Genomic DNA, 25,460 nt, shown 5'->3' with positions numbered 1-25,460 from the left:
GACTATCTCCCCAAGACCTGCCAAGGCCAGGGTTCTAAAAACATTTTTTAAGCCTTTAAATTCTTTCTTTAAAGGAAAACCTGCCCACAGGGGCAGTAAGTAAAATGAATGAGCAAAGAAGTGCTTGGGATTTTTTTTTTCCATGAGTCATATACAATGTTAGTTTCGATTTTGGGGAGGATCAGCCTGAGGCCTGCTTCCTTTTTCTTGTGCAGCCCTGGCAGCCTGGGGGCACCTGGGGTTCCCCGATAGCTGTGCTCTGGTGATAGGCATAGCTGACTCTTCCACTGAGTCACAGAACAGGGGACCTGCAGGACTTCTGGGCACATGGCTGCACCTTTACAGGGGACATAACCGAGGACCAGAAGGTCAGCCGGTTCCGGGCTGAGCTCCCAGCTGGGAGGCCCTGCAGTCTGGCCTCTGCCCCCTTCCTATCCTGGAGGAGAGCTCTCCCAGGGCCGGGACCCACCAGGAGCGCGAGGGTGTGCACTCAACAAATGGGTTATTGAGGGAAGCTGCGGACTTCCCTCCTTTGGGTCTGCAGTGCTTGACATGGGGAGAGCATGACAATGGTCAGGTGTGGTTCAGGCATGCTGCAGCGGGACATCTCAGAGCGTTCGAATCACAGACCTGCGGGCATGGCGGTGTGGGAGCCACCCGTGAGGGGCTAAGTTAATCAGAATGAAACCGAGTAAGACGGTCACGTCCTCAGGCTCACTAGCCTCATTCCAGAGGCTCCGGAGCCACGTTGGCGCCCCTCTGTATTGGACAGAAAAGAACAGAACATTCCCATCATCGAGGAGTTTCCTCTAGGACCGTGCTGCTCTAAGTCACTGGATCTCCAAGTGTGGCCACCAGCCCCCCCTGAGAAGTCATCCTCTGCAATGCAGATTCTCGGGCCCCACCCGGGCCCCGGGCAGCAGCCCCCGTGTGTGCCCCAGCCCTCCAGGACAATCTGGCTGCAGCTGGAGGCTGAGGACCCCTGTGTCAGTCACGGGAGGAGGGAGGAGAGTGCTGCTGCTTCACTTTCATTTCCGTGGCCGGTTATTTGGTTTCATTTCTGTCAGTGCCGCTCAGGGGAAGTGAGTCCCACAGCATATAAGAGGGACGCGAAGAAGGATGGGATGAGTCTCCTGGTGCGCACTGCCAAGGCACAGAGGTAAGAGTGGCCCCAGGCAGCCGTGGGGGAGGGGATGCGTCACCGCGTCTCTCTGCAGCAGACGTGCCTTTTCAAAGGATTTCCTTGGAAACTGGCTTGTGCCAGAAGGCAGGAGACAGACAAGTTTCTGAAGCTGCTCCCTGTTAGAGTTGGGAAGCCCTGGGTTGGCACCGGTCCCCTGCACGCCCAGGGTGCATTCTAGAGGGGGTGGCTGGTCTGGAGCACAGGGCAGCCCCCCCATTCTGAAGCTGACCAAAAGCCCTGTGCCCAAAAAGGGGTGGCTTCTGGGACGCCTCGCTCAGCATCCGTGGTGCACACATGTCTGGGGGTGGGGTGGGAGCTTTGCGCCCCCGTGATCTTGTGAATTATAACAGGATACATCAACTGTCGTCACCTGCTGTATATTACATCATGGCCATGGTTAGTAATGTAGTCAATAACGCTGTATTGCATGTTTAAAATTTGTTTAGAAAGTAGATTTTAAAAGCCCTTATCAGAAGAAAAATGTAACCATGTATCAAGACAGATGTTGACTAGATTTATTGCACTGATCATTTTGCAATCCATACAAACAGCAGGAAAAAAAATATATATCTAAAATTTGATCTTCATCCTGTTCCTGGCTCCAAGCTCCTAAAACCGTTGGGATTTCCCAAACGGAGAGAGCATTGTCTTTTGTTATGTTAATAAGGTGACTTTGGAAAGCATCCTGGGGTAGGGCTGGCCAATGATTAGTGTTGGAACTTTCCTGCCCCCCTGACCTCCAGGGAGGGAAAGCAGCTGGAGGTTGAAGCAATCTCCACTGGCCTTTACTTCATCCATTGTGTCTGTGCGATGAAACCACCATAAAAACCCAGAAGGAGAGGGTCTGGAGGGCTTCCAGGCTGGTGAGCACAGGGGACTGTGGGGAGAGTGGACCCTGGAGGGCACGGGCACTCCACCCCCTTCCCCAGACCTCGCCCTGGGCATCTCTTCCGTCTGGCTGTTCCTGAGTTAGATTCTTTTTTTTTTTTTCTTTTTAAGATTTTATTTATTTATTTGACAGAAAAACAGCCAGCGAGAGAGGGAACACCAGCAGGGGGAGTGGGAGAGGAAGAAGCAGGCTCATAGCGGAGGAGCCTGATGTGGGGCTCTATCCCAGAATGCTGGGATCATGCCCTGAGCCGAAGGCAGAGGCTTAACCGCTGTGCCACCCAGGCGCCCCCCTGAGTTAGATTGTTTTATAATAAACCAGTAATCTAATGAGTTCTCTGAGATCCAGGAGCCGCTCAAGCAAATTATTCGAACCCCAGCCGGTGGTTGGGACCTCCGATCTGTAGCCAGCAGGTCAGAAGCAGGTGGCGGTGCGCACGGAGCGGTCTGCCAGGACCCAGCCCTTAGCCTGCGGCATCGGACGCTATGTTGGGGTAGATTGTGAAAGAACTGTTAATTGCCGGGTGGTGTGGAAGAAAACCCACACATTGGAACTGCTGTCAGACGTCGAGCCCCAAAGCCTGGTCTCTGGGCTTCAGGCGCCTTCCTGTTTGTGGCTTTGGTGGCACAGGGCCACCTCAGCAGCGCGCTCGAAGGATAGGGCACCTGCCAGGATTTGCCACTCCCTGCTGTAGCCCACAGGGTAGTATGGCGCCTTCGAAGTGTTACTTGGAGAGAGACACTGAGGCCAGGTCCTCCCAGCAGAGCGGCTTTTTCAGGGAACAGATTAGTATGAACCACGGAGTGTTTGTGTCTCACAGCCACCGACACAAAGTACCACGCGCTCAGTGCCTTAAACAGTGGAAGCTCGTCTTCTCGGAGCGCTGGAGGCGGGAGGTCTGAGATCCAGGTGTCAGCAGCGCTGGGTCCTTCCCCGACTGTGGAGGGGGGGTGCTTCCTCGCCTTTTCCAGCTTCTGGTCGTTGCCAGCAAACCTGGCATTATTTGGGGAACATCTCAGGGAGCTGTGGTGGTTCCCTGGGTCGTGCCAGCAGTAGGAAGAAGGAATCCCGGCCACAGGGTCACCCACGACACAGAAGAAATTCCAGCAGGTTTTCCAGGGTGGAGGTTGGGCTCCTCCCTGCTCACACAGAGCCCTGGGGTTCGGCCAAGGACGGAGGGGAAGTTTAGATGTGCATCTGTGAGTAATAACACCTCTTTTCTCTTTCCTGGAAACTGTGATGAAATCTCAGTGAACTGGATTTTTGTCATTGGAGTCTGCTTTCAGGAGAACACAATGTCTTGATTAGCATGAAAGGAAGCAAACTATCCCCACAGGTCTGTCTGCGTGGTCGTGCAGACTTGGCCCGATCGCTGCAATTTTAGAATAACCTTGAAGGCACAGCAAGATGCCAGGTCCAAGGAGGACAAATTATAAAGGGACTGAAGCGTTCTCCCCTCTGCAGGCGGAGCCTGTGTGGCTGTGGAGCTCCTCGCAGAACCAGCCCTGGGCAGGGGCAGGAGGCGAGGTGGGGGGAGCGGGGGGGGACAATGGGCGCAGGGCGCTGGGGGCCAGGCCCTCCCACCTACTGAGCCTCCCCTGGGGCATGGCAGAGAGAGAGAGAGAGAGAGAGAGAGAGAGGGAGGAAAGTCCAAACACAGTAGAATCAAAAGCAGGAGGAACAGATCCTGGGGGAGCAAGGGGCTGGTGTTCAAGATTGAGATCCCAAATCCATCAGCCCTCTGTGAAGTGCTTTCTTTTCTTTTTTTTTTAAGATTTATTTTATTTTATTTATTTCAGAGAGAGAGCATGAGTAGGGGGCAGAGGGCGGGGAGCAGGGGGCAGAGGGGGACACGGGGGGCGGGGAGGGGGAGATGGGGAGGGGGCAGGGGCCATTGGTGGGGTTGTGGGGGGAATGGGGGGTGGAGAGGCAGTAGGGGGAGGAAAGGGGCAGAGGGAGAAGTAGGCTCCTCACCCAGCAGGAAGCCTGCCACAGCGCTCAATCCCAGGACCCCCGGATTATGACCTGAGCCGAAGGCAGACGCTTAATCGAGCCCCCCAGGTGCCCCTGTGACATGTTTTCAAAATGTGAATAATTTCACTGTTCCCTCATTGTCAAAATAATCCACTGTTGGAATCCCGAGTCTGTTGCTTTCGAGGCAGGGATGGTACCCCAGCTGTTCAGCCTGTCTGAATTTTGCTTCCCATGTCCGATAAACACAGGATGCTGTAAATGAGATCATATGGCTCCCGGGACCGCAGGGCACACGAACAGCATCAGGGACCCTTTCCCGCCCAGCCCATCTGTCTGTCCATTTCTCCCACCACCCCCTCCCTACTCCTTCCTCACCTCTCCGGGCACACGTAGCCTCACCCTGCCTCGGTATCCCCCGGTCTGGGTTCAATCTCATAGTGGAGATTCCCAAACTTTCTATGTCTGGGGTGCCCTGAGTGTCTCCGTGATTCATTGGTGGTGCCCCCTTTTGGGGGAGCAAGAACTCCTGCCCCTTTAACGTCCTTGTAGCTGGACTAAGAATCATGTCTCCGTGAGACAGATCAATAGGAGAAAATCTAATTTAACAGCGTGTGTACAAGGAATCCACAGGCATGGACATTCCAGAAGGTCAGGCGACAGTGGGCACACATGGCATCCTGAACAAAGGAGAAGGGCGGGGGGTCGGGGACTTCGGAGGGAAGGGACGCACTTCACGGGGCGACAAGAGCAGCTGTTTGCTGATTAGATGGTTGCCCCAACATATAGATAAAACGTATCTCTGCTGAGCACCCTTATTCTGGAAAGACCCCAGTTTGGATTCTTCTGTGGAGTGCAGGGAGGGGCACAGTTTCTTCTGAGCCGCAGGGTCTCAGTTGCCTTCAGCCCAAGATAATCCACGAGCCAAAGTGGTGCATTCTTGGGGAGAAGGGGGAGTCTAACCCCTTCACCCCTGACCAATAGCCTATCCATCAATTGTTGCTGTGAGGTCCAAAAACTCAGCAACAGGAGGTTGTGTGGTGTCCAACAGGTGTCTCTGTGAACCCCTGAGAAATTTTAAATACACCACAAATCCCCCTGCAAGTTTGCTGAGGTTCCTCAGGGTGCCCTGACACACAGTTTGGGAACCATCGCCTGACGATTCTGGGTAATGCCTTTTCTTCACCTGCATGTCACTCAGAGGCTTACCTGTGATGTAGGTAGCCTCGTCGCAACTTCAGGGTGCCTTCAACAGGGGGGGCACTGTCTCCGTGAACCCAGCAGCAAGGCAGTCCTGATGGGATGAGGTCAGTTTCTCGGGTCCCTCTCCCCCGGCTGCTCTAGGACTGGGTGGACGGTGGACAGAGGCTGTGGGGGGCGGTGTGGGGACTGAGCTCAGGCTACCCTTCTGAGCTTGTGCTGTCTGTGGCCTGGGCTTTCTGACTCGTCCTCGGGTCCAGCCACACCCCTGCTCTGTCCCGTGCTGAGAAGGAGACAAGCAAAATCGTCCATCCAATGAGGATTCCCTGGAAGTGATCAAGGATGCAGGCAGAGGCCCAGGGACGATGCAAAACAACTCCCTCCCTTCCCCATCCACTGTCCCTCAGTCCAGAAGACACCTCCTTCAGGGGCAGGGGGCCCTCACCTCTGGTCTGCCTCCTTCTGTGCGCGGCCGCGGTCTTCCCTGCGTCCCACCCTTTACGTACCCTTGGGGCTCCTTCTTCCTCTGGTTGCTGGCTCAGCCCCTGTAAGCGGATTCCAGCCTGTTGCCCCTGCAGGGTCTAGTTGGGAGTGGGGCCCGGCAGGGTCCCTCTCTGGTGCTTTCAGTCCCGATGAGAGGGAAGGAAGGAAGGAAGGAAACCTTTTCTGGGGGCAGCCCCGGTGATCCCGGCGCAGGACCAGCCATCTTTCCCCTGCCCGTGCTTCTCCCCCGACACGCTCCTCCTGTCCCTCCTGTCTGCTCCTGTCCTGTGCGCCACCCTTTATGGTCCCCATCTTTTCAAAGACAGTTCTGTGCTCCTGACTTGATTGGATCCTGCTGCCCCATCCTGCCGCGTGCGAATCCCAAGAGCAGGTGTTTCTCCACGCTCACTTCCCGGGGCGCCTCTGTAGCACCTCCATGTCTGCGGCTGCGACCCCTCCTCCCAGGGTCCGTGAGCTCCCATCAGGAAAGGCAGAGAATGTGTGGACCCCTAAAGACCATCTCTCTCATGCACTGCTGTAAATTGCTTGTAAAACAGTTACCCGAAATTGGGTTCGCCTCTTGTTGGCGGTCGCGAGCCAAAGGGCATAACCAACCAAGCCCAGGAATAGGACAGGGAAGGTGGTACTTGGAACAACCAAAGAAGAACACCGGGTGTATTTCCCAAAGTTGGGCCTCCTCAAACCACAGAACCGGGAAAGGTTTATGCTAAGCGCGCGTGCACATTCATGACGGGGCTTGTGCAGTGGCAATCACAGCGTGGGCTTGGGGCAAAAGCCATCTTAAGTGACAGAGTCCAGGTCCCCAGTGATGGAAGCCACAGGGCCAGCCAGGGCGACACCATCAGTTCTCTGGGTCCAGTTGGTCTGGAATCTGCGAGCTCACAGGGTTTAGATCTTGCAATGATAACTCAAGAGCGTGTTGGCCCGGGGTGCCTGGGGGGCTCTGTAGTTGGAGCCTGAGACTCCTGGTCTCAGTGTTGTGAGTTCGAGCCCCACGCTGGGTGTAGAGATTACTTAAAAATAAAATATTAAAAAAAAATGTGTTAGGCCAATCTTTACTTTTGAACCAGGCCTGGGAGTTTCATCACTGATTGATTGTCCCTGATACCATCAGGCTATCTCCTGGTCCGATGGTGGCTGTTCGTTCTTACATTCTTTTCTTCCCCTAAAGTCCTTAACTACGGGGCTCTGTTCTTCTGCAATTTTGACATATCCCAGGAGGTTCTGCAAGAAATGTGCTTTGGGCAAGTAGTGCTGGTCAGGCACAGATCCCCGGATGGCCAGGTCCCACAATGACCCTTCTTATGTCAAGAAAGCTGTATCTCATCGTTCTTTTCCTGGGGACCCCTAATTCTGCTTGCAAAATCTTTTTTTTTTTTTTTGAAGATTTTATTTATTTATTTGACAGAAAGAAACACAGCCAATGAGAGAGGGAACACAAGCAGGAGGAGTGGGAGAGGAAGAAGCAGGCTCCCAGCAGAGCAGGGAGCCCAAAGCAGGGCTCGATCCCAGGACCCTGGGATCAGGCCCCGGGCCAAAGGCAGACGCTTAACGACTGAGCCACCCAGGCACCCCCTTTGCTTGCAAAATCTTAAAACAAGAATAAGGCCTGATAAGACTCTGGGGATGGGAGCCAAGGAGCATGGCAAGGCCCATGACCCTACGACTCCCCATGATTCTCTTGCAAGCCTCCTTGCCGCCAAGGAGGAAGGGTGCACAGACTGATTGTGTCCTTTGCTCTTTGACAAAAGGGAGCCCTTGACTCACCGGGAGAGCAAACTCCTCCAGCTCGGCGCTCTGAGAAGTAATTTATTGTGTGTTTCTATCATGGAGGTTAATGTAACTAACACAATTTCCTTATTTAAGGAGATTAAATAAGCCAGCAGATTTGTTCTCGAGGTCTCCCCCAGGTCTGCATGCAGGGGTGAATGGTGTGGGGTTGGGCAAGGAGGGACTGGCAAAGGTCCGGCCTGGGAGGGGACTGCCCAGGGACAGTGGGCCACTCTGCCATCCTGTGTCTTTGCAGAGCTTGTTAAGAAGACGAAGTGCTGAGCATCGGAGAGCACTGCCACCAGTTCTGACTCAGTGACTAATGTCGAAGCCACAAGGGTCTTGGCCATACCAGAAGCGGAAAATGTTTCTTCCTCAACAGCAACCAAAAAAAGAACTGAATTTCTTCCAGCAACAGCCACCGCCATCTGGTGAGGGAGCAGGACACATGATGTATCCCCCAAACCATCAGGTCAGAGGGCTGGATACCGTTTCCCTCACCAAGGAGTTCTTCTCGCTGGCACTGAACCCTCAGCAGCCAGAAGGAAGCAGGGGCCAACAGAGGGCAAAGGTAAGTCATGCAGAGGGATTTCAGGAAGGGTGCGTTCCAGCTGCTGGCCAGAGGTGAGCTCCCCAATCAAGGCCATAAACCCACAAGTCTGGTCCAATCCCACCAGCAAAGCCGGTGCCCCATGGTTTCCCAGGCACCTCCAGCAAGCCCCTGGGACGCACCCAATCTTGGGGGCAGCAAGCCTGGGACTTCTCTTCCACGTGCTGGGGTCTCCCTCCCTCCCGGGGGAGATTTCCTGCAGCTGCTATGGTCACTGCCGCCATTGGTAACCCACCCCACTCCCCATACCACCCCTCCTCGGTGCCCAGGGCCTGGCTCCTTTCCTCCCTCTGGCCGGGAACTCCTACCCCTGCGTGCTTTCTCCCTGCTCAGTGAGGCGCCTCCCCAGCCACCTAGCCCCACATCAGCAGAAGCAAAGCCTCTGAAGGAAGAGAGCGTGAGGACCTCCCTGAGGCCCTCCCACCTCCTGTCTGCGCCCCAACATCAGTGGCGTCACACGTTCTGCCCCAAATTCCCGATGATGATGGGAATCCTGCCTCTTCCAGGGCCTCGAGCTCAGCCTGGCTAGCCAGTACGAGGAGAAGGTGCGCCCCTGCCTCGACCTCATCGACTCCCTGCGGGCGCTGGGCGTGGAGCAGGACCTGGCCCTGCCCGCCATCGCCGTCATTGGGGACCAGAGCTCGGGCAAGAGCTCGGTGCTGGAGGCTCTGTCAGGCGTCGCCCTCCCCAGAGGCAGCGGTAAGGACCCTGGCCCAGCTTCGCTGCACAACCAGCTGGGCTGCCCGTGGGCCGCAAAGCATCCCTGGGGGGCCAGGGCTTCAGAGGCAGGCCCTAGAAGGCTTAAGTCTGCCGTGTGTGGCCTGGGCTGGCAGGTGGCGGGGGGGAGGGTCCCCCACGGCCCTCAGGTTTCTGACCCCCTTTCACATCAGTAGCTCTCGTTGGGCCTGGGTCAGTTGAGGCCAGAGGACCTTGCATGTTTTTCTAGCAGTCTCTGTTAAGAGCGCAGAAACCTTTCTTTAATCACATTGAATTTCTAAGTCTCAGGGGACGTGTGGAAAATTTTCTCAATGTTTGGAAAAGTGATTAGCCAGGATCATAGTGTGATAAGACACACTGTTTTCCTTTAAAATATATATATTAAATGTGTGTAGAGTTAAGAGGCTGCTATACGTTTGTGATTGAATAAAATAAAGGAAAGGGGGAAGGGAAGAGACGGGGCGCCCTCCAGGCCAGGTTGGGGGAGGCTGCGTCTGGGTCCCTCCCCCTGCTCCCTGTCCTGCCAGTGCTGCCGTAGCCCAGACCCGACTGCACCCCAGGGGTTGGGGGCCACCCATACCGGCTCAGCTGGGCTGCCCCCAGGCACAGAGGAGGTTATGGGGACCCCAGAGGGCTGCCCAGGTCCTGCACAGCCCCCGCCAGCAGCTGCCACACCAGGCACCCCGGCCTGCACCCTATCCCGGCCCCTGGCAGCCCAGTCCTAGACTCCAGGGTGTCCTGTGAAGTCCCGGTCAGCCCTGCCGGGCACCTGGCGCAGGAGGGAGGAAGGGTCTGGAGCAGTCGCTTGTCTGCTCTGCCCTGGGCCCCGCGTTCTGGGGAGAGGTGCAGCATGGTGGAGGGTCTGGGTGCCAGTGGCATACTTGTGACTCTGGGCCTGTCCCCAGGCTGGGCGAGGAGATGATGCTGCCCTCATAGGGCCAGCAATAGAGAGGACACGTGTAGTGCTCGGGGCTTCGAAACAGGAGCGCCCAGCCCCAAGAAGCTCAGGGCAGTTCCAGGCTTTCTGAGCTCTGGCTGCGCAAACCGCACCGAAAGAATGCCCTTGAACCCCCTCCCTAGGATGTCCCGACTCTTGCCCTGCCTCTAGCTGCCTTCTCCCCACACCCTCCACCCCCAAGTGTGAGGGGCTGGGAGGGGGTGGGACAGATCTCACCGCTCCACACGTCCATCTGACCTCTGCCGTCTGCGGCCACCTGGACAAAGGCCAGTCCCACGGCCAAAGCCGGAGGTGGGACTCCAGCCCAGGTGTCCCGGGGAGCCCTCAGACACGCAGAGCCTCAGTTCGGGCTGGTGTGGCTTCCAGAGCAGCACGGCGGGGACAGTGGCCATGGTCGGCCTGGAGGCTCAGTGACCACAAAGCACAGGGCCCTGGGCGGGGGAAGCTGCCAAAGCCTCTGTCCTCGGACCTGTGCCCTTTTGTGCCTGCCCAGTCCGGGCCTTCATCGCTACCCAGTCCTGGAGAGGGACCGAAATTTCAGACAAGGACTCTGGGGACTCTGGGGCAGCTCCATAGAGGGGCGAGGGGAAAGGCACCTGCGAACCCTCCTTTTCAAGGGAACTTAGGATGTTTGGGGCGCTGTCTCAGGAATCGTGACCAGGTGCCCGCTGGTGTTGAAGCTGAAGAGGCAGCGGCACGAGTGCGCGTGGAGGGGGCGGCTCAGCTACCGCAAGACGGACCTCCCGCTCCAGGACCCCTCCCAGGTGGAGAAGGAGATCCTCAAAGGTAAGAGGCCCCGGGTTCCTGCCGGTGCGGCTCGGGGGGCCGCTCCCCTCCCCATCCTGGCTCCTTCTCTGCCTCCTGCTCGTCGGGCCTCTTCCTCCCAGGCTCTTCGTGTGCCTGTCCTCCTGCTCTCACACTGTCCCCTCCTCCGGGAAGTGCCCCTCGCAGGACCCCCTGCCGTCCCGGTCACCGCTGTCCTGAGCCCCTGCTCTGCAGATTATTAAAGCAGATTTGGGACGTGGGGGGCTCCATGTGACTGATAACAAACACAGCCTCTCTCTGTGACTTCCCGGGTGCAGCTCCCTGAGAACCTCGTGTCTGCAGGCCTCAAATGGATCAGCAGAGGGGTCTCTTCCAGAATGGAGAAGTCTCGCCCCCAGTTCTTGTGCTCACCCCTGATGACCACCCCAGCAGGCTGCTGGAGAGAGAAGGGTCCTCCAGCCCTGATGCTCCAGGACTCGCTTTCTGTTCCATGGTGGCTCCGTGGCTAATTCCAAGAGAAGGAGGAGGAGGAGGAAGGGAGGTGTTGAGGGGAGAGTCCACCCTTGGGGACAAGGCCAGGTGATAGGGGAGCATCGTCCTTATGTCTCCATGCTTCCCCTTGAGCCGGTGACCAGCGGCCTCTGTGTCCTTGTCCTTGGCATGTGTGTCCCACGATGTTTGCCGTCGGTACCTCCCCTCCCCCTCCCGCTCCCCCAGACCATCCAAGCTTCCTCTCCTTTTCGGATTCCCTAGGCCATCCGGCCCCTGGCCCCTCAGGGTGGCACCTGGTCTGCAGCAGCGACTCTGTCTGGGGGCTCGTTGGCCCTGCAGAGTCTCAGGGAGACACCCCAGACCTGCGCAGTCGGCATTCGGGCTTGAACCAGGCTCCACGATGGGTCCTCTGCGCTCAGAGTGCAAGACACCATGTGCCGAGCAGGGCCAGCTACGTGACTCGGGGGCTCAGCGCAAAGTCAGGCTCCCAGACTCCACCCCCCATTCAGAATGACTCAGAATTTCAAGACTGTGAAAGCAGATTAGTAAACCGGAGTAGGGGGGGCCTCCGAACATGGGGCTCCCTGTGACAGCTCGGGCCCCACGTGCACATAGGCATGAGACATCTTAGTTGGTCCGTGTTCTGGTTGTGACATGAACAGCCTGTGGGAGGACTGTTTTTTTCCAGCTCGCCTACAGGGGTGCTCCCAGGAAGGGGCGAGATCCCCTTGGCATGTGTGGTGGCCCCTGCCTGCCTGAGGGCATCTGGACATCACTGTGGGTGACAGGCAAGCCAGGAGAACGTGCAGCAGGGAGCTGGGCATGATGGTGGAAGTGGGTGTGTGGGGGGGTACTCTCTCAGCTCTGCCGCACGACCTCCGTCTGGCCGGGAGATTTGCTCTGTGGAGCTCTCGTGCCCACATCCCCATGCCTGTCCTCCCTCCCCACGCCAGTCTTAGCTTGCGGATGTGATGGGAGCTCCCGTCTGTGGCACGGAGGGGCTGTCTTTATTGACACTTGGTTTTCGTGACAACTGTGTGCACCTTCCGACTTCTGACCCAGAGCCTGTCAGTCCTTTGGCCACCCTCCAGGAGGACGGAAACCGTCCTGCCGCACCAGCAGAGCTCGAGTCCAGCTCAAAAAGAAACATTTCTTCTGTCTTTGAACCTGTCACTTGGGTGGGGGTACTTGGTGTTCTTGGGACAGGCCGGCGTGTCCCCCAGAGTGAGTCACGCGAAAGAGAGCAGGTGGTGGTCACTGTGTCATTATTGCTGGTCATACACTGTCACTTCCACCATGTCTGTCTTTAGACAGAAGTCCCTACGTCCAGCCCCGGCGCAGGGGTTCACCTTTTGGAGGGAAGAGTGTGGAAGAATTTGGGGAGGTATTTGAAGACACTACAACACTCACTAGAAAATGTTAAAAAAGCATAAAAAGAACAGAACCCATCGTAACCCCATTGTGAGCATGTGGTGTTTCCCTCCAGGCTTTCGGAAGGTCTGTGTGTTCAACAGAACCCTGAGTGGCCTCAGAGACCACTCATCAGGCCTCTGTGATGTGTTTCCTAAACACAGGGGCTCTCAGAGGCTCTTACAACTGCTTTTCCTTGGATGGGTCATTAATCTGGACTCTGGGTTTCCCCTCTCTCGTCCTCTACAGCCCAGAACACCATAGCTGGGAACGGACTTAGCATCAGCCATGAGCTCATCAGTCTGGAGATCACCTCCCCTGAGGTCCCGGATCTGACCCTCATTGACCTCCCCGGCATCACCAGGGTGCCTGTGGGAAACCAGCCCCAGGACATCGGATTGCAGGTGAGCTTTCCTGGAACTTGGGAATGGACCACGCTGAAGATAGGGGGACTTCTAGGTCTCTACGGGTAGCCCCAGGGGCTCTGGAGTGCCTCCCCTGCCCTCCCTCTGAGTGGTTGGGGAGGGGACTGGGGGAGCAGTGCCTAGGGCACAGGGCAGAGGCTGTCACTCCCCAGCACTCTCCAGTGGCTCCATGTCCGTCAGCATGAAAGCTTTCAATGTCTAATGTGCTCTGGCCCCACGAGCTCATGGGCCACATCTCTCCCTGGGCTCCATTCCTCACCTGTTCCAGCCACACCCGAGTCCTCAACAGTCCCCGAGCACACCAGCCTTGCATCTTCTCTCCCATCCCTCTCTCTGCCCAGATTTCCACACTCCCTTACTTCCTCCCGAGTTCTCCCAAATGCCACCTTGTCCGGGATTCCCTCCCTGATGCCCAGTACCCTGCACCTGGTCCTTCCACTTCTATTTACCGTCCTTGTTGAGCATCTGCGTTCCCTCCTGGGACGAAAACCCCCGAGGGACATCGCCTGTGTGTTCAGGGCTGAATCCCTAGATCCTGGAATGGACCTAGCACCTGGGGGTGCCCATAATGTTTGTTCCATGAACAGAAGGTAAAGAGCGTGTTTCCCATAGTGGTTCCTACCCCAAGCCTATTTTCCCCCCAGGGACATCCGCAATGTCTGAGACATATATGGTTCTCACAACTTGGGAAAGAGGGGTTGCTACCGGCATGCGGTGGGTAGAGACCAGAGAGGCAGCTAAATTTTCTGTAATGAGCCGGCTGGTGCCCGCAGCAAGGAGCTATCCATCCCGAACTGTCCGTGGTGCTGAGGTAGAGAACCCTGGATGGTCTGTTCACGTAGAGACGTCAGCAGAACAGGTGTTAGGCGTGGGCAGCAGAGGGGATGAAGGCCGACAAGAAGACGACTTTTAACTTCAGGACGATTCACATTTAACGTGAATTTATTCTCTAATGTTATTCTGGAACATGAGTTTACTCTATAAACTCGGTTGCAGAAGTTGATTATAACTTTACTCAGTGAAAGGTCCCCACGGCTAGGGTCTAACTGGGCCTCTTTGTATTTGTCATTTTCATTTGACCCCAGCACTTAACTGTTTATATGGTGCCAGCTTGTGCTTACGTAATGCGAATTTCCTATTTGTGGCTATGCAGTATTATCTTCGGTGTGCAACTTAAAATAATTTTATGGGGCATCATGAGCACAAAACTACATGTGAATTATACCAAAATGTTAAAAAAAAAAAAAAAAGTCCCTAGGTGTCAGGCTTTTCCACGTTGGTTTGTATTGTCCATGGGGAAACATATTTTTGACATTTGATATATAAGGCTTATGCTGCCCACATCTCTCTTCTGCTTACAGATTCTAAGAAATTTTATTGGCTTTCTCTAATTTGAATGAGCTAGACCCCTTCCAAGAACAAACTTCAGAAAAAGACATTAATAGTAGGCATGAACACGTGTAGAGATATTATTGACATCAGATACTCTCATAGCAGGCACTGAGCACCTGCCACTTGGGGCCCCATGGGGCATGGGGATGCTGAGCTGGCACGAGGGGTCACAAAGGTACCCCTGGGCTTCCAGGGCAAGTAGGACACATACGCAAACACTGTAAGAAAAGGCGGACTCTCAGAGGCATCTCAGGAGAGATTTGGAGAAGAAGGAGAGGCCTAGTCTGGCTACAGGAATCAGAGAGTCTGCGGGAAAGAAGAAATCCCAGTGGTGGGGTTTGAAGGGAAGGAGGAAAGCAGCAGAGAACCTAGTCAGGGTAGATGGGGCAGGCATGCCCGTGAAAGGGGATTGGCCACGTCAACGCCCGGAAGAGTGAGAACTGGGTCACGCTCTTGGAAACTGGCTTTTGGCAATCACACCTGTCTAGCTGTGCTGTTGGTTGACCAGAGACGTGCTCTTCCTTCATGAGATTTTTTTTGCGTCAGATCAAGGCACTCATCAAGAAGTACATTCAGAGGCAGCAGACCATCAACTTGGTGGTGGTCCCCTGCAACGTGGACATCGCCACCACGGAGGCACTGAGCATGGCTCAGGAAGTGGACCCCGAAGGAGACAGAACCATAGGTGAGAAGACAGAACCAAGCTTCCAGAGGACTGGGAGGAAGGGGGAGACTTCTTCTACGTTTAGATGGTCCCGGAAGGCAGCGCTCTTAGAGACCCGAGCTATTCCCCGCAGAAGCTCGGTGGGCTCAGGGCGCAGTCCCACGCTGCGCATGGCCATCTCCGCTCATGGTCAGGGTGAGGGGTGTGGCCAGAATCTGGAGGTTCTTCGTCCTCCTTCCTCTTGGCCCTCATTTGCATTCCCAAACCATTCTGGGCGCGGGGGGGACAAGAACTGCCTTATCTGCTCTCCCACAACGGTCTGGAAGGGAGAAAGCGACCGGTGCTTCCGCTGTGCCATTCCACAGGTAAAGTTCTTGGGACCTGCTGGCACATGGAGAGGACCTTCGATAAGGCCTCAGGGAACATTCTCCCAGGCTCCCGTTTCTTCCCAAATAAATGCCTGGTTTTCCAGGAAGGATAGAAATGGATATGAGGGCCATAGACCTCCAGCATAACGTTTCACTCTGTGTTAGATCATGCTTGTGCCCTGTTAGCTTTCGACTTCTGCAGGCATCGCAAACACACCGAGCCAGAGAGAACACTCCGGCTTTGGGTCCTGGGTCATTGTAGCTCCGTGCCCTTTGTCCCCTCTCGATCCTAGGTCAGGAAGGATGTCTCACAGATGGCCGCCGTAGGTAACATCCTCTGTCCATAGGGTCAGCTCTCTGGATACTAATATGTTTATAGAACGGGGGTGACCGGGAGCTAGTGGATGAGAACAGAGCTTCAGTTCTGTAAGATGAAGCGAATCCTGGGGTTTCACAACCATGAGGACCGGACACCGCTGAGCTGTCCACTTTAAAACGGCCAAGACGGTGACTTCTATGCGATGTAGATTTTGCCACAATTTTTAAAGATACGCGATTTTTAAAAACAGGATAACCGAAGACGGAGTGGTGGAGGAAGCACCCTGTTGTCACTGGCTGAGTTGTTCTCTTGCACACATGAGTTATGTGCACTTTGCCACAATTTTTAAAAAAGAGAACTGAATGCCTTTCTATAGAGTACTTGCAAAGGGGAGACTAGAACAAGGTTAATGACTAATAGAGTAGTGGTTTCCGTAGTACCAAGTTTCAGAAAGACCTGGGGGCCACTGTATTTGCAGGCTGTCCTCGAGGCCGGTCCCTTCATCCGCCCACTGCTAGACACACGGTGTCTACTCAGCCAGCCCCAGAGGGACTCCTGTCGCCACCATGGCACAGAGATGGCATCTGTTAACGTCGCCAATGCCCTCTGTGCTGACACACATCCAGTCACTTCTCTGTCCCCATCTGTCTCCACCTCAGACACAGTCCGACGGCGGACCACTCCCTCCTTCTGGAAATCTCTCCTTCCTTTGTGGTAACACAGCCTGCTGGCTTCAGGGTCGCCATCCGCGCTCCGTCTCCTTCACTGGCCACTGGAGGTCACATGCTTAGTCTTGTCTGGGTGTTTCTTCCATTCTCTGACCTCTAAATGTTGGAAACCCAAAACTTGGTTCTGAGATCTCCCTTCTATCCACGTGTGTTCTTTAGGTGAGCTTAGCCGTCCGTGGCTTTGAGTCTCTACGTGCTGGCAACTCCCGGATCTCAGTTTGTAACCCTAGCCTTTCCCTAGACTCGACACCTCCACTCAGATGTCTAATGAACGTCTCCAGTGTAATGTGACCCAAACACAGCTCCGGATACCCTGCTGCACCTCCACTCTTCCTTTTCCCATGGCTTCTCCGCCTCCCTCACAGCACCGCACCTGCCTGTCCAGTTCCAGAGCCAAATCTAAGAGTCACACGTGACTCCTCCTTCCCCTGCTTCCCTGTCTAACTCATCTGGAGTCCCGGCGACTCTGTCTCCAGACCTCTACCAAGTCTGCCCACTACCCTCCATCTCCACGCTCACCGCTAGACCAGACCACCACCGTCTCTTGCCTGGATGATTCCAACATCATTCTGGAGACTGGGTCTCCAGGCACTGACCTTGCCCACTGCAGCACACTCCCCACAGGCTTTAAGCGGGCAAATAAAGTCAGGCCCCTCCTCTGCTTCTAACCTAACGTTCCTACCTCAAGACACAAATCCTAGACCCCTTTCCTGGACAACAAAGCCTTCTGTGACCTGGTTCCCTATGCCTGTCTGAGCCTGGCTCCCATCGCTTCTGCCTTGCCCACTACTCTCCAGTGTAGCTGTCACCCCAGGGCCTGGAATGCTCTTCCTCCATCCTCGCAGGCCTGGCTCCTTCCTCTCATTTGGATCTCGGCCAAACGCTACCCTCCCAGAGGCCTTCTTTGTCCCCCCAAGCCAACAGCAGACCATCCACCCCTGCCTGCACATGACTGGATTTTCACTCTCTGCCTCGCACGTCTCAATATCAGATACTTTTTCTTTATTGCTCGTATAATACTAGACCAATTTATCTGGCTTCCACCCACTAGAAGGTGAGGGGCTAGTCACGAAATCAGGGACTTGGCAGTCTTGTTCACGGCCACTTTCTCAACACCTAAAGCAGTGGACTTAATAAGCAGGTTTAAATTCAATATGAATACGTAATGTACTCAGGAAGGAGTTAATTTAAGAAGAAGAAACACTGTTGACTGTGCCCTTCTCAGTGGCCCAGTAGTTGCTCGTGCGCTGGGGCTGTCGCTGGAGTCATGAGAATTTCCTACTCGAGCTCCTGGCTTCACACTGAGGCCCTGGGCGAGAAGGCCCTCTCTGCCCAGTGAGGGGGAGTTCTCATGGCAAACCTCACTCCTTCTTATCTTCCTACTTTCTCTCGGACTACAGTGATCTAGGCTTTCCTGAATGACCACTGGCTCCAGGGAGGGGCCTTCATGGCTGCTGCGGCCCCTCCCCAGGGAGGGTCCTCTCCTTTACTGGTGGAAGGTGCTGGGCGTGGGTTCAGAGACCTGTCAGCTCCCTTAGTGACACGAAGGTCTGTGCGCACACAAGCCTTTTAGTGAGTATAAAGGTACGCTCTTGATGACCGCCTTTGATAATAGGAAGGTAAAAACAGAGAGAAATTCAACTGCTTAGGTACCAGGAAAGTTTCAGGAAATGATAAGCCAGATGGCCAGACTTAACCACAAATTAAAACCAAGGACAAAGAGAGAAGTAGACATTAGGTTTCCGCCCTAAACAGACAAAAAAAAATGCAGTGGCTATTTGACACCCTAAGAACACGAGTAGAAATCAATACTCAGAATTCAAAGTGTTCCAGCCAATCTCAGTGGGGGTGGTGGGGGCAGCAGGGAGAGAGGGAGGCAGGGAGGATGCTGTCCAAGGAGGCTCCCACCCACAAGAAGAAGGCAGAGTGAGTCTGTGACAGGAAACACTAGAGGGGGACCCAGACCCTCCGTCCAGCAGGGAACGGGCCATTGCGGGGAGCACAGTGGAGCCTGTCCGTTCTGACGATGCACGCGGCCCTGGTGTCTGGAACCCAGCAGGGCCCGGACACGTTTGTTCAGTAAATTACACAAGGAAATGACTGAATTGAGCAAGTGGGAGAGCAAATAAAGATGTAGATAAGAGGGGTGGCGATGCAATGCATGAATGGGGTTCGGGCCCTGCACCACCCGAGCTCCGGAAGGCCTCACGGGTCGTCCTGAGATCCAAGGACGGATCCCAGAGCCTAACAGCATTCAAGTGTATGTGGGGAGGAGAACTGACTTTCTCCGCTGTCTTTGGCTACTCCTCTCCCAGGAGTCCTGACCAAACCAGATCTCGTGGACAAGGGCACCGAACCCGTGGTCGTGAGAGTGGCGCAGAACCTCACGTACCGTCTCCAGAAGGGCTTCATGATCGTGAGGTGCCGGGGCCAGGAGGAGGTCACCAACAAGATGACCCTGGCCGAGGCGACCATGAAAGAAACGACGTTCTTCCAGACACATCCGCATTTCAGGTGAGATGCTTGAGGACCGTCCCAGGACTACTCCCCTGCCTTCCGGAACTGGCCAAGATGGTGGCCAGGTGATAGCCATCCACGTAGACCATGTCTGTGTTCACCCCCGGTCTGGGGCGGGGCCCAGGTGTTTGTGTTTCTATCACGTTCCTGGTAGAGGCCAGTGTTACCGGCACAGGGACCATGCTGTGAACACCACCACTCAAGGTCCTTGGGGAAGCGAAGTCTTGGACAAGAAAGTGCATTGACGTGCTTTGTCGTCCTGCTTCCGCATGGAAATCCTTGAGTGCCCGTGTGCAGGGACTCACCCGTTGCATGAGAAACACTCAGAGCAGCGCTGGAAAAATGGTCTTGTGGGCTCCTTCCTGAATCCGTGTAAATAACAAACACTCTGCAGCCCGGTGTGTGGCCCTGGGCCAACTACTGAGCCTCTCTGTGCCTTTAAAATCGGTTGTTCACGGATTCATACATTAGTCTTTGTAAAGCCCTTAGAACCGTGCCTGCCACTTAGTAAGTACCATGCAGTTTGTTGTTTAATTTTAATTTTATTGGGGTAAGAACACCACACGAGATCAACCCTCTCAACGGATTTTTAACGCACAATACGATCCTGTTAACTACAGGCACAGTGTGGACCAGCCACCTCTAGAATTTACTCATCTTGTATAACTGAAACATTGCCCCTGTTGATCAGCAAGTCCCTGTTTCCCGTCCCCCGACCCCTGGCAACCACCACTCCACTCTCTGGTTCTATGAGTTTGGCCAGTGTAGACAGATCATGTAAGTGTCATCGGACAGTGTTTGTCCTTCTGGGACTGGCTTCTTTCACTCCGCGTAATGTCCTCAAGATTCTTCCATAGTGTAGCTGGTGTCAGAATGGCCTTTTTTAAAGCCGAGTCCTGTTCCTTTGTGTGACTTTTCTTTACCCATTCATCCACCATGGACACTTAGGTTGTTTCCACGTCTGTGAAGGGCGCCACAATACACATGGGAGGGCTAATATCTCTTTGTGACCTTGCCTTCAGTTCTTCGGGATAAATGCCCAGGAGTGGGATTGCTGGATCATATGGCGGCTCCGTATTTTAATTTTTTCAGGAACTTCTACGCTGCTTTCCATAGAGGTTGCGCCATTCTGCATTCCCACCAACAGCGCACGAGGGCTCATGTTTTCCCGCCTCTCTGCCGACACTTGTGGGGGTTTTGGATACCATTCATCCTGACGGATGTGAGGTGGTGTCTCATCGTACTTCTGACGTGCAGTCCCCTGATGACTGGTGGCGTTGAGCATTTTCTCATGTACCTGCAGGCCCTTTGTGTGTCTTCTCGGAAGAAATCTCTATTCAAATATTGGGCCCATTTTGAATTGGGTTTTGGGGGTTTCATTGTTGTTTGAATTGGGTTTCACTGGGGGTTTCTACAATGAAAAGTCATTGTTGAATTAAGGAGTTCTTTGTATGTTTTGAAATTGGCCCGTTATCAGCAATTCAGTTCACACATATCTTTTCCCGCTCCGCAGGTTGCTTTTCCCTTTGCTGGTTGTCTCCATTGCTCTGGAGAAGCTTTCTAGTTGATGGAATCCTATTTATCTGTTTTTGCTTTGGTTGCCTGTGCTTTTGGTGTCATATCCGTGAAATCCTTTCCAAGACCAATATCATGAAATTTTTCCTAATGTTTTCTTCTAGGAGTTCCCCCCCACCAAGATTTAATTAATTAATTAATTAATTGAGAGAGAGCACGAGAAGGGGGGGAAGCAGAGGGAAAGGGATAAGCACTGTCCCCGCTGAGCACAGGGCTTGATCCCACGACCCTGAGATCATGACCTGAGCCAAAATCAAGAGTCTGATGCTCAACTGACTGAGCCCCCCAGGCGCCTCTTACATTCAAGCCTTTAATCAGACTTCCGTATAATAGTGTAAGAGGGTCCAGTTGTGTTATTTTGCACGTGGTTGTCCGGTTTTCCCATCATGATTTGGTGACAGACTATTCTTTCCCCATCGTATATTCTTGACCCTCCGTCAAAGACCAGTTAACTGCACATGAGTGGGTTTATTTCTGGGCTCACTGTTCTGTTCCATTGGTCTATATGTCTGTGTTTATGCGAGCCCATATTGTTTTAATTACGGTAGCTTTGTAATATATACTTGAAATCAGGAACTATAATGCCTCCAGGTTTTTCTTCTTTATCAAGACTGATTTGGCTATTTGAAAATAATTATTTGTTACAAGAAATAAAATACTAGTTTGGGCAAGTCACTTATCCTCTAGTTAAGTTTGTTTCGTTTTCCTGTAGGTAAAAAGATGACTTACCTCATGAGGTTATTGAGATGATAAAAAGAGAAAATATATGTAACCTTTCTAGCACCCCACTTACTTGGGTTTGGGCTCACTCCATAATTAACAGTTGTCTTTCTAATGTGCTACTTGGCTTTCTGATGGCCTGTGTCACCCTAGGGAGCTGACACTTATAAAGCCCAGAATAGGAAAAATGATCATATAGGTTATTGACCTTAGAAATAAAACACTGAGTTCTTTTTTATTTTATGGAGAAGAAGGAGGAAATTGGGTTGTTTTGAACCCAGTCCTTTGGAGAAAGGCAAGCGTTCAGGGTGCTGACGTTTTTTCCTCAGCTGAGTTGCAGGGGTGGTCGATTACTTGTGGGAGAGACAGTGCACATCCTTTCCTGCAGGGGCCGGTAGTTGATGATTCTCTCCTGGTGAGGAGTCCTCTGCTGGGTCCGGAACAGACACTTCCTGGACCGTGGTATGGCGTGGGAGCTCCCTCTTCTGGCCTCCCGCCTCCATTTCAGCCAGGTTTCCTTGACCGAATTAATACCAGGGTCCTTCCTGAATGCCCGTGTGTTCTGTCTCGTCTCAGAGCTCTCCTGGAGGAAGGAAAGGCCACGGTGCCCTGTCTGGCAGAAAGACTGACCAACGAGCTCATCTTGCACATTAATGTGAGTCAACGGGTTGGGTTGTGAGTTGTAAAAATTACAGCCTACCCAAGTCCCTCCATCGTGAGAGGCTGAGACACCCACCGAGCTGCCCACACCAGCCAACAGACAAGCACATTCTGAAAACCAAATCACCCTGGTCAGAGGTTCGCAGCAGAGCTTCCAAAACTAAGCAACAACTGCGCAATGCTGAAGCAAATTGCCGCGTCCGTCAATTCGGGGGAAGCAACAAGGGAAGGAGGAGCACTAGAAGCCCGTTTAGAAGGGTGAAAGGAAGGGACACAGACTTAGCAAATGCATCATTTGCGAGAGGTTAACACTTTGTCGACCTTGAAAATGAAACAGTCAATTATTTTAAAAGGCTGTCAGACAAAAGCAATGAATTCTTCTGAGCCAGGAAACATACTCCAAGAACATTTGGTTGAAAGGGACCAGCGGTTCTCAAACTGCTCACAAGAGTCACCTGGAAAGCTTGTTTAAATTCAGATTCCTGAGTCCCAATCCAAGTTTCTCAGTCGGTAAATCTAGAGGCAATGAATTTGCACTTCTAATTTCCCAGGTGATCCAGGGAACATACTTCGAGGAGCCCTGATTCCAGGGGAAACCCCTTCATTTGCCAAAGAGGGTTTCAAAAGACGTACCCCCGTCTCATTGACAAAAACTTTGTTTTTGTGAAAAGACATTGCATTTTGATAACTATTTTTGATGATATATTTCTCAACATTTAAATATTTTACATTAAAACTTTCATTTTACATTTGTAACATTTTAAGTTAATTTTTAAAATTCGTAACAATTATGATCATGATAATTTGAAACATCAGGAAAAAATTGAATACATTTCTGACTATAGAGTCAAACCGCCTGAAACAAAACAAAACAAAAAAAGCACCTGTAAGACTCTATTACTTCCGGTGCCATCACCTTCAACGGCATCTCACCGGCTTTGGAATGCTGTTCCACAAAGTGCCTCTAACGCCCCAGGTACTCCTCCTGCCCCCCAGCTGGCTGCAGTGACCTCATTCACCAAGTAGACACTGGGGCCGCTGGCCCCTCAGGCTTCTCTGTCGCCTGTGCACGCTGGGGAGGCAGGGAGCGGGATGTGCGCTGGGATGCCGCCACTTCCTCGCTTGGTGACAGTATCAGGCAGTTTGCCTCTCTGAGCCTTAGGTCCCTCTCTTGTAAATCAAAGAGGCAATAAAGCCACATGCTTTGTACTGCAGTGGGGGCTTAGCTGAGATGTGGAGGGTGCAGAACGGTGCTTGGCCCAAAGACAGCCCTCGTGGTGCCTCTCTATGTCCTTCCTTCCCCTCTCCCTTAGCATCGGCACTGTTGATCGGTCAGGACTATACCCAGCCTGACACGGATATTCAGCACCGTTTATCAGTTTCTAACACCCAAATGATCACCAACACAACATTTTACTAAAGAAAGCTTCCATTATATGCAAGTGTACTTGTTCTCTAAAAATTTTTAAAAAGATTTTTATTTATTTTAGAGAGAGCTAGAGAGAGAGCATGCAGGGGGGAGGGGCAGAGGGAGACGGAGAGAGAGAATTCCAAGTAGATTCCCCTCCGAGCGCAGAGCCGGACCTGGGGCTCGATCTCACAACCCTGAGATCACAACTCGAGCCAAAACCAAGAGTTGGCCACCCAGGTGCCATTACTTGTTCTCTAAATACAGAGCACCTAGCCAAACCCAAACCTGGCCACCTCTGGATTCCTCCCCCCTCCAATGACATAACAAAACGGCAAATTTCTACACTGGATCATTCAGGCTGTAAGCACTGCCATCGCTGGCAAAACGATCCTCGGGCTCTTTAACAGGTGTCCGTGTTAACAAGCCCCACACAGTAACAGAAGCTCCGGATCCCCTTGAAAGCTTTCACGTGGGATTCTGCCCATGTAGCTAAGACACCTGTCCGCCAACGTCATCAAGCTGCAGAGTTTCATTGTTGGCTATTACTTTGTGCAGAAATCACTCCCGTTGTTAGAAAAGCAGATAAGGGAGAGCCACCAGAGGGCGACGGAGGAGCTGCGCCAGTGTGGAGAGGACATACCCAGCGATGAAGCCGATAGACTGTTCTTCCTGATCGAGGTGAGGATGACCGGGGACTCCACGTGACACTCAGGCACAGAAACCGGTTTCTGTGTCACCGGATCCCTGCAGATGGCCACACCCTCCGTGATGGCCCAGCAGCTCTTCAGATAGCCCCCCATGCATCCCTGCCTGTGGCGCGCCCAGAGCCCTGTTTTGCGGGGAGCTGCCTGCCATTTGTCTCGCCTGGGAGATGGGGAGGTTGGGTGGCTGCCCGGATTTCTTGCAGCCCCCCCTCGCTCAACACCACACATTGCTGCCCCAGGCAGTTCCCGGCTCTTTAATGTGATCACAGCACAGATTGACGACTTTATCTTATTTTCAGAAAATTAAGGTGTTTAATCAGGACATTGGAAAGTTAATAGAAGGAGAAGAAGTCGTAAAGGAGAAAGAGACCCGCCTATATAACAAAATCAGGCAGGAGTTTGAAAAATGGGTACTCGTACTCACAGCCAATACCCAAAAAGGTAAGTCCTGGGACAAGGCTCCCCTTAAACACAGGGTCATATTTACCAAGACCACGGGCTACTTCTGGCTCAGAAGAAGTGTGCAAACAGACGAACATGTCCCCACAAGACACCATGGGGCCCCTTAGCGATCGATAACTGCTTCCCAGCCATCGATGGGAGCATTGCCCTCACCAAAAGACAATTCCACCACCTCCAACTTTCTTCTTGCTTCTTTGTTTTGAGACTAGACCATTCTATTTACCTCATTTGCACTCTTCTCTTCACCCCTAGTGCAAGACCGCAGAGGTCAGTGGTTGGCTAAGAATCTCTTTGCTTTGCCTGGGGAAATTCCAACTTCCCTTCTGCCAGAGCCCAGATGCCTGGAGGGTGTGTGTGTGTGTGTGTGTGTGTGTGTGTGTGTGTGTGTTTTGTATCTTTGTTTTGGCACTTGATAAAAACAGCACTGTTCACGTCCATGGTAGGATTCCTCCAACTGTAGTCTGGATGTGTTCTTGGGAGATCTGCAAGTGCTATAATAATATTTAAGTTTCTGTTTTCGTGGAACTAATCCGGTACTTTGTACCAGTTACAAACACTAAATTTGTCTCTCAGGGTGTTGACTCTCTCAATGGAAACACGCTTTCGCAGGATAACAATTCTGTTTCTTAAAAGTCAGTTTTCCTTTAACTGGCATGATCAGACCATAAATTTTTTTTCCTTATGACAAGAACTCCCTTTAGAAATACTGCCTTAGGGTACAGTGTGGGTGAGCAAGACTTCAATAAAAAATGTTTCTATTTTTAAAATGTCTGTGGAATTACTAGAGTTCACCATGGTGGTCTGTTTTATACTGCAGTTAAAAATATTATTCACAAAGAAGTCTCAATATATGAAAAGCAGTATCGTGGCAAAGAGCTGCTTGGATTTGTCAACTACAAGACGTTCGAGACCATCGTGCACCAGTACCTGGAACAGCTGGTAGACCCCGCGCTCGCTGTGCTCCTGAAGGCTGTTGGTGAGGAGCTCTCATGGGTGCCTTTCACGTGCTCAGCCCGGTATCTTATCTCCCATAGGGCTCAATGCCT

At 53.1% G+C, this 25,460-nt stretch overlaps 1 protein-coding gene across 1 annotated transcript in view; it reads left to right on the top strand.

Moving 5' to 3' along the window:
• The first annotated feature begins 1,037 nt into the window (after nt 1–1,037).
• Nucleotides 1,038–25,460, top strand: part of LOC103680726 (interferon-induced GTP-binding protein Mx2) — a 29,632-nt gene continuing 5,209 nt past the window's right edge. Inside the window, exons 1-11 of the mRNA XM_008710207.2 lie at nt 1,038–1,159; nt 7,774–8,088; nt 8,634–8,826; nt 10,451–10,588; nt 12,719–12,873; nt 14,833–14,971; nt 18,681–18,879; nt 21,754–21,832; nt 23,804–23,926; nt 24,252–24,393; nt 25,232–25,390. Coding sequence (XP_008708429.1) covers nt 7,840–8,088; nt 8,634–8,826; nt 10,451–10,588; nt 12,719–12,873; nt 14,833–14,971; nt 18,681–18,879; nt 21,754–21,832; nt 23,804–23,926; nt 24,252–24,393; nt 25,232–25,390 — 1,576 coding nt within the window. The 5' untranslated portion in view covers nt 1,038–1,159; nt 7,774–7,839. The remainder of the gene's footprint in view (nt 1,160–7,773; nt 8,089–8,633; nt 8,827–10,450; nt 10,589–12,718; nt 12,874–14,832; nt 14,972–18,680; nt 18,880–21,753; nt 21,833–23,803; nt 23,927–24,251; nt 24,394–25,231; nt 25,391–25,460) is intronic.

The sequence above is a fragment of the Ursus maritimus genome, unplaced genomic scaffold, assembly GCF_017311325.1.
Source record: "Ursus maritimus isolate PB19 unplaced genomic scaffold, ASM1731132v1 scaffold_4, whole genome shotgun sequence".
Classification (NCBI taxonomy): Eukaryota; Metazoa; Chordata; class Mammalia; order Carnivora; family Ursidae; genus Ursus; species Ursus maritimus.
This window is presented reverse-complemented; position numbering and strand designations above follow the sequence as displayed.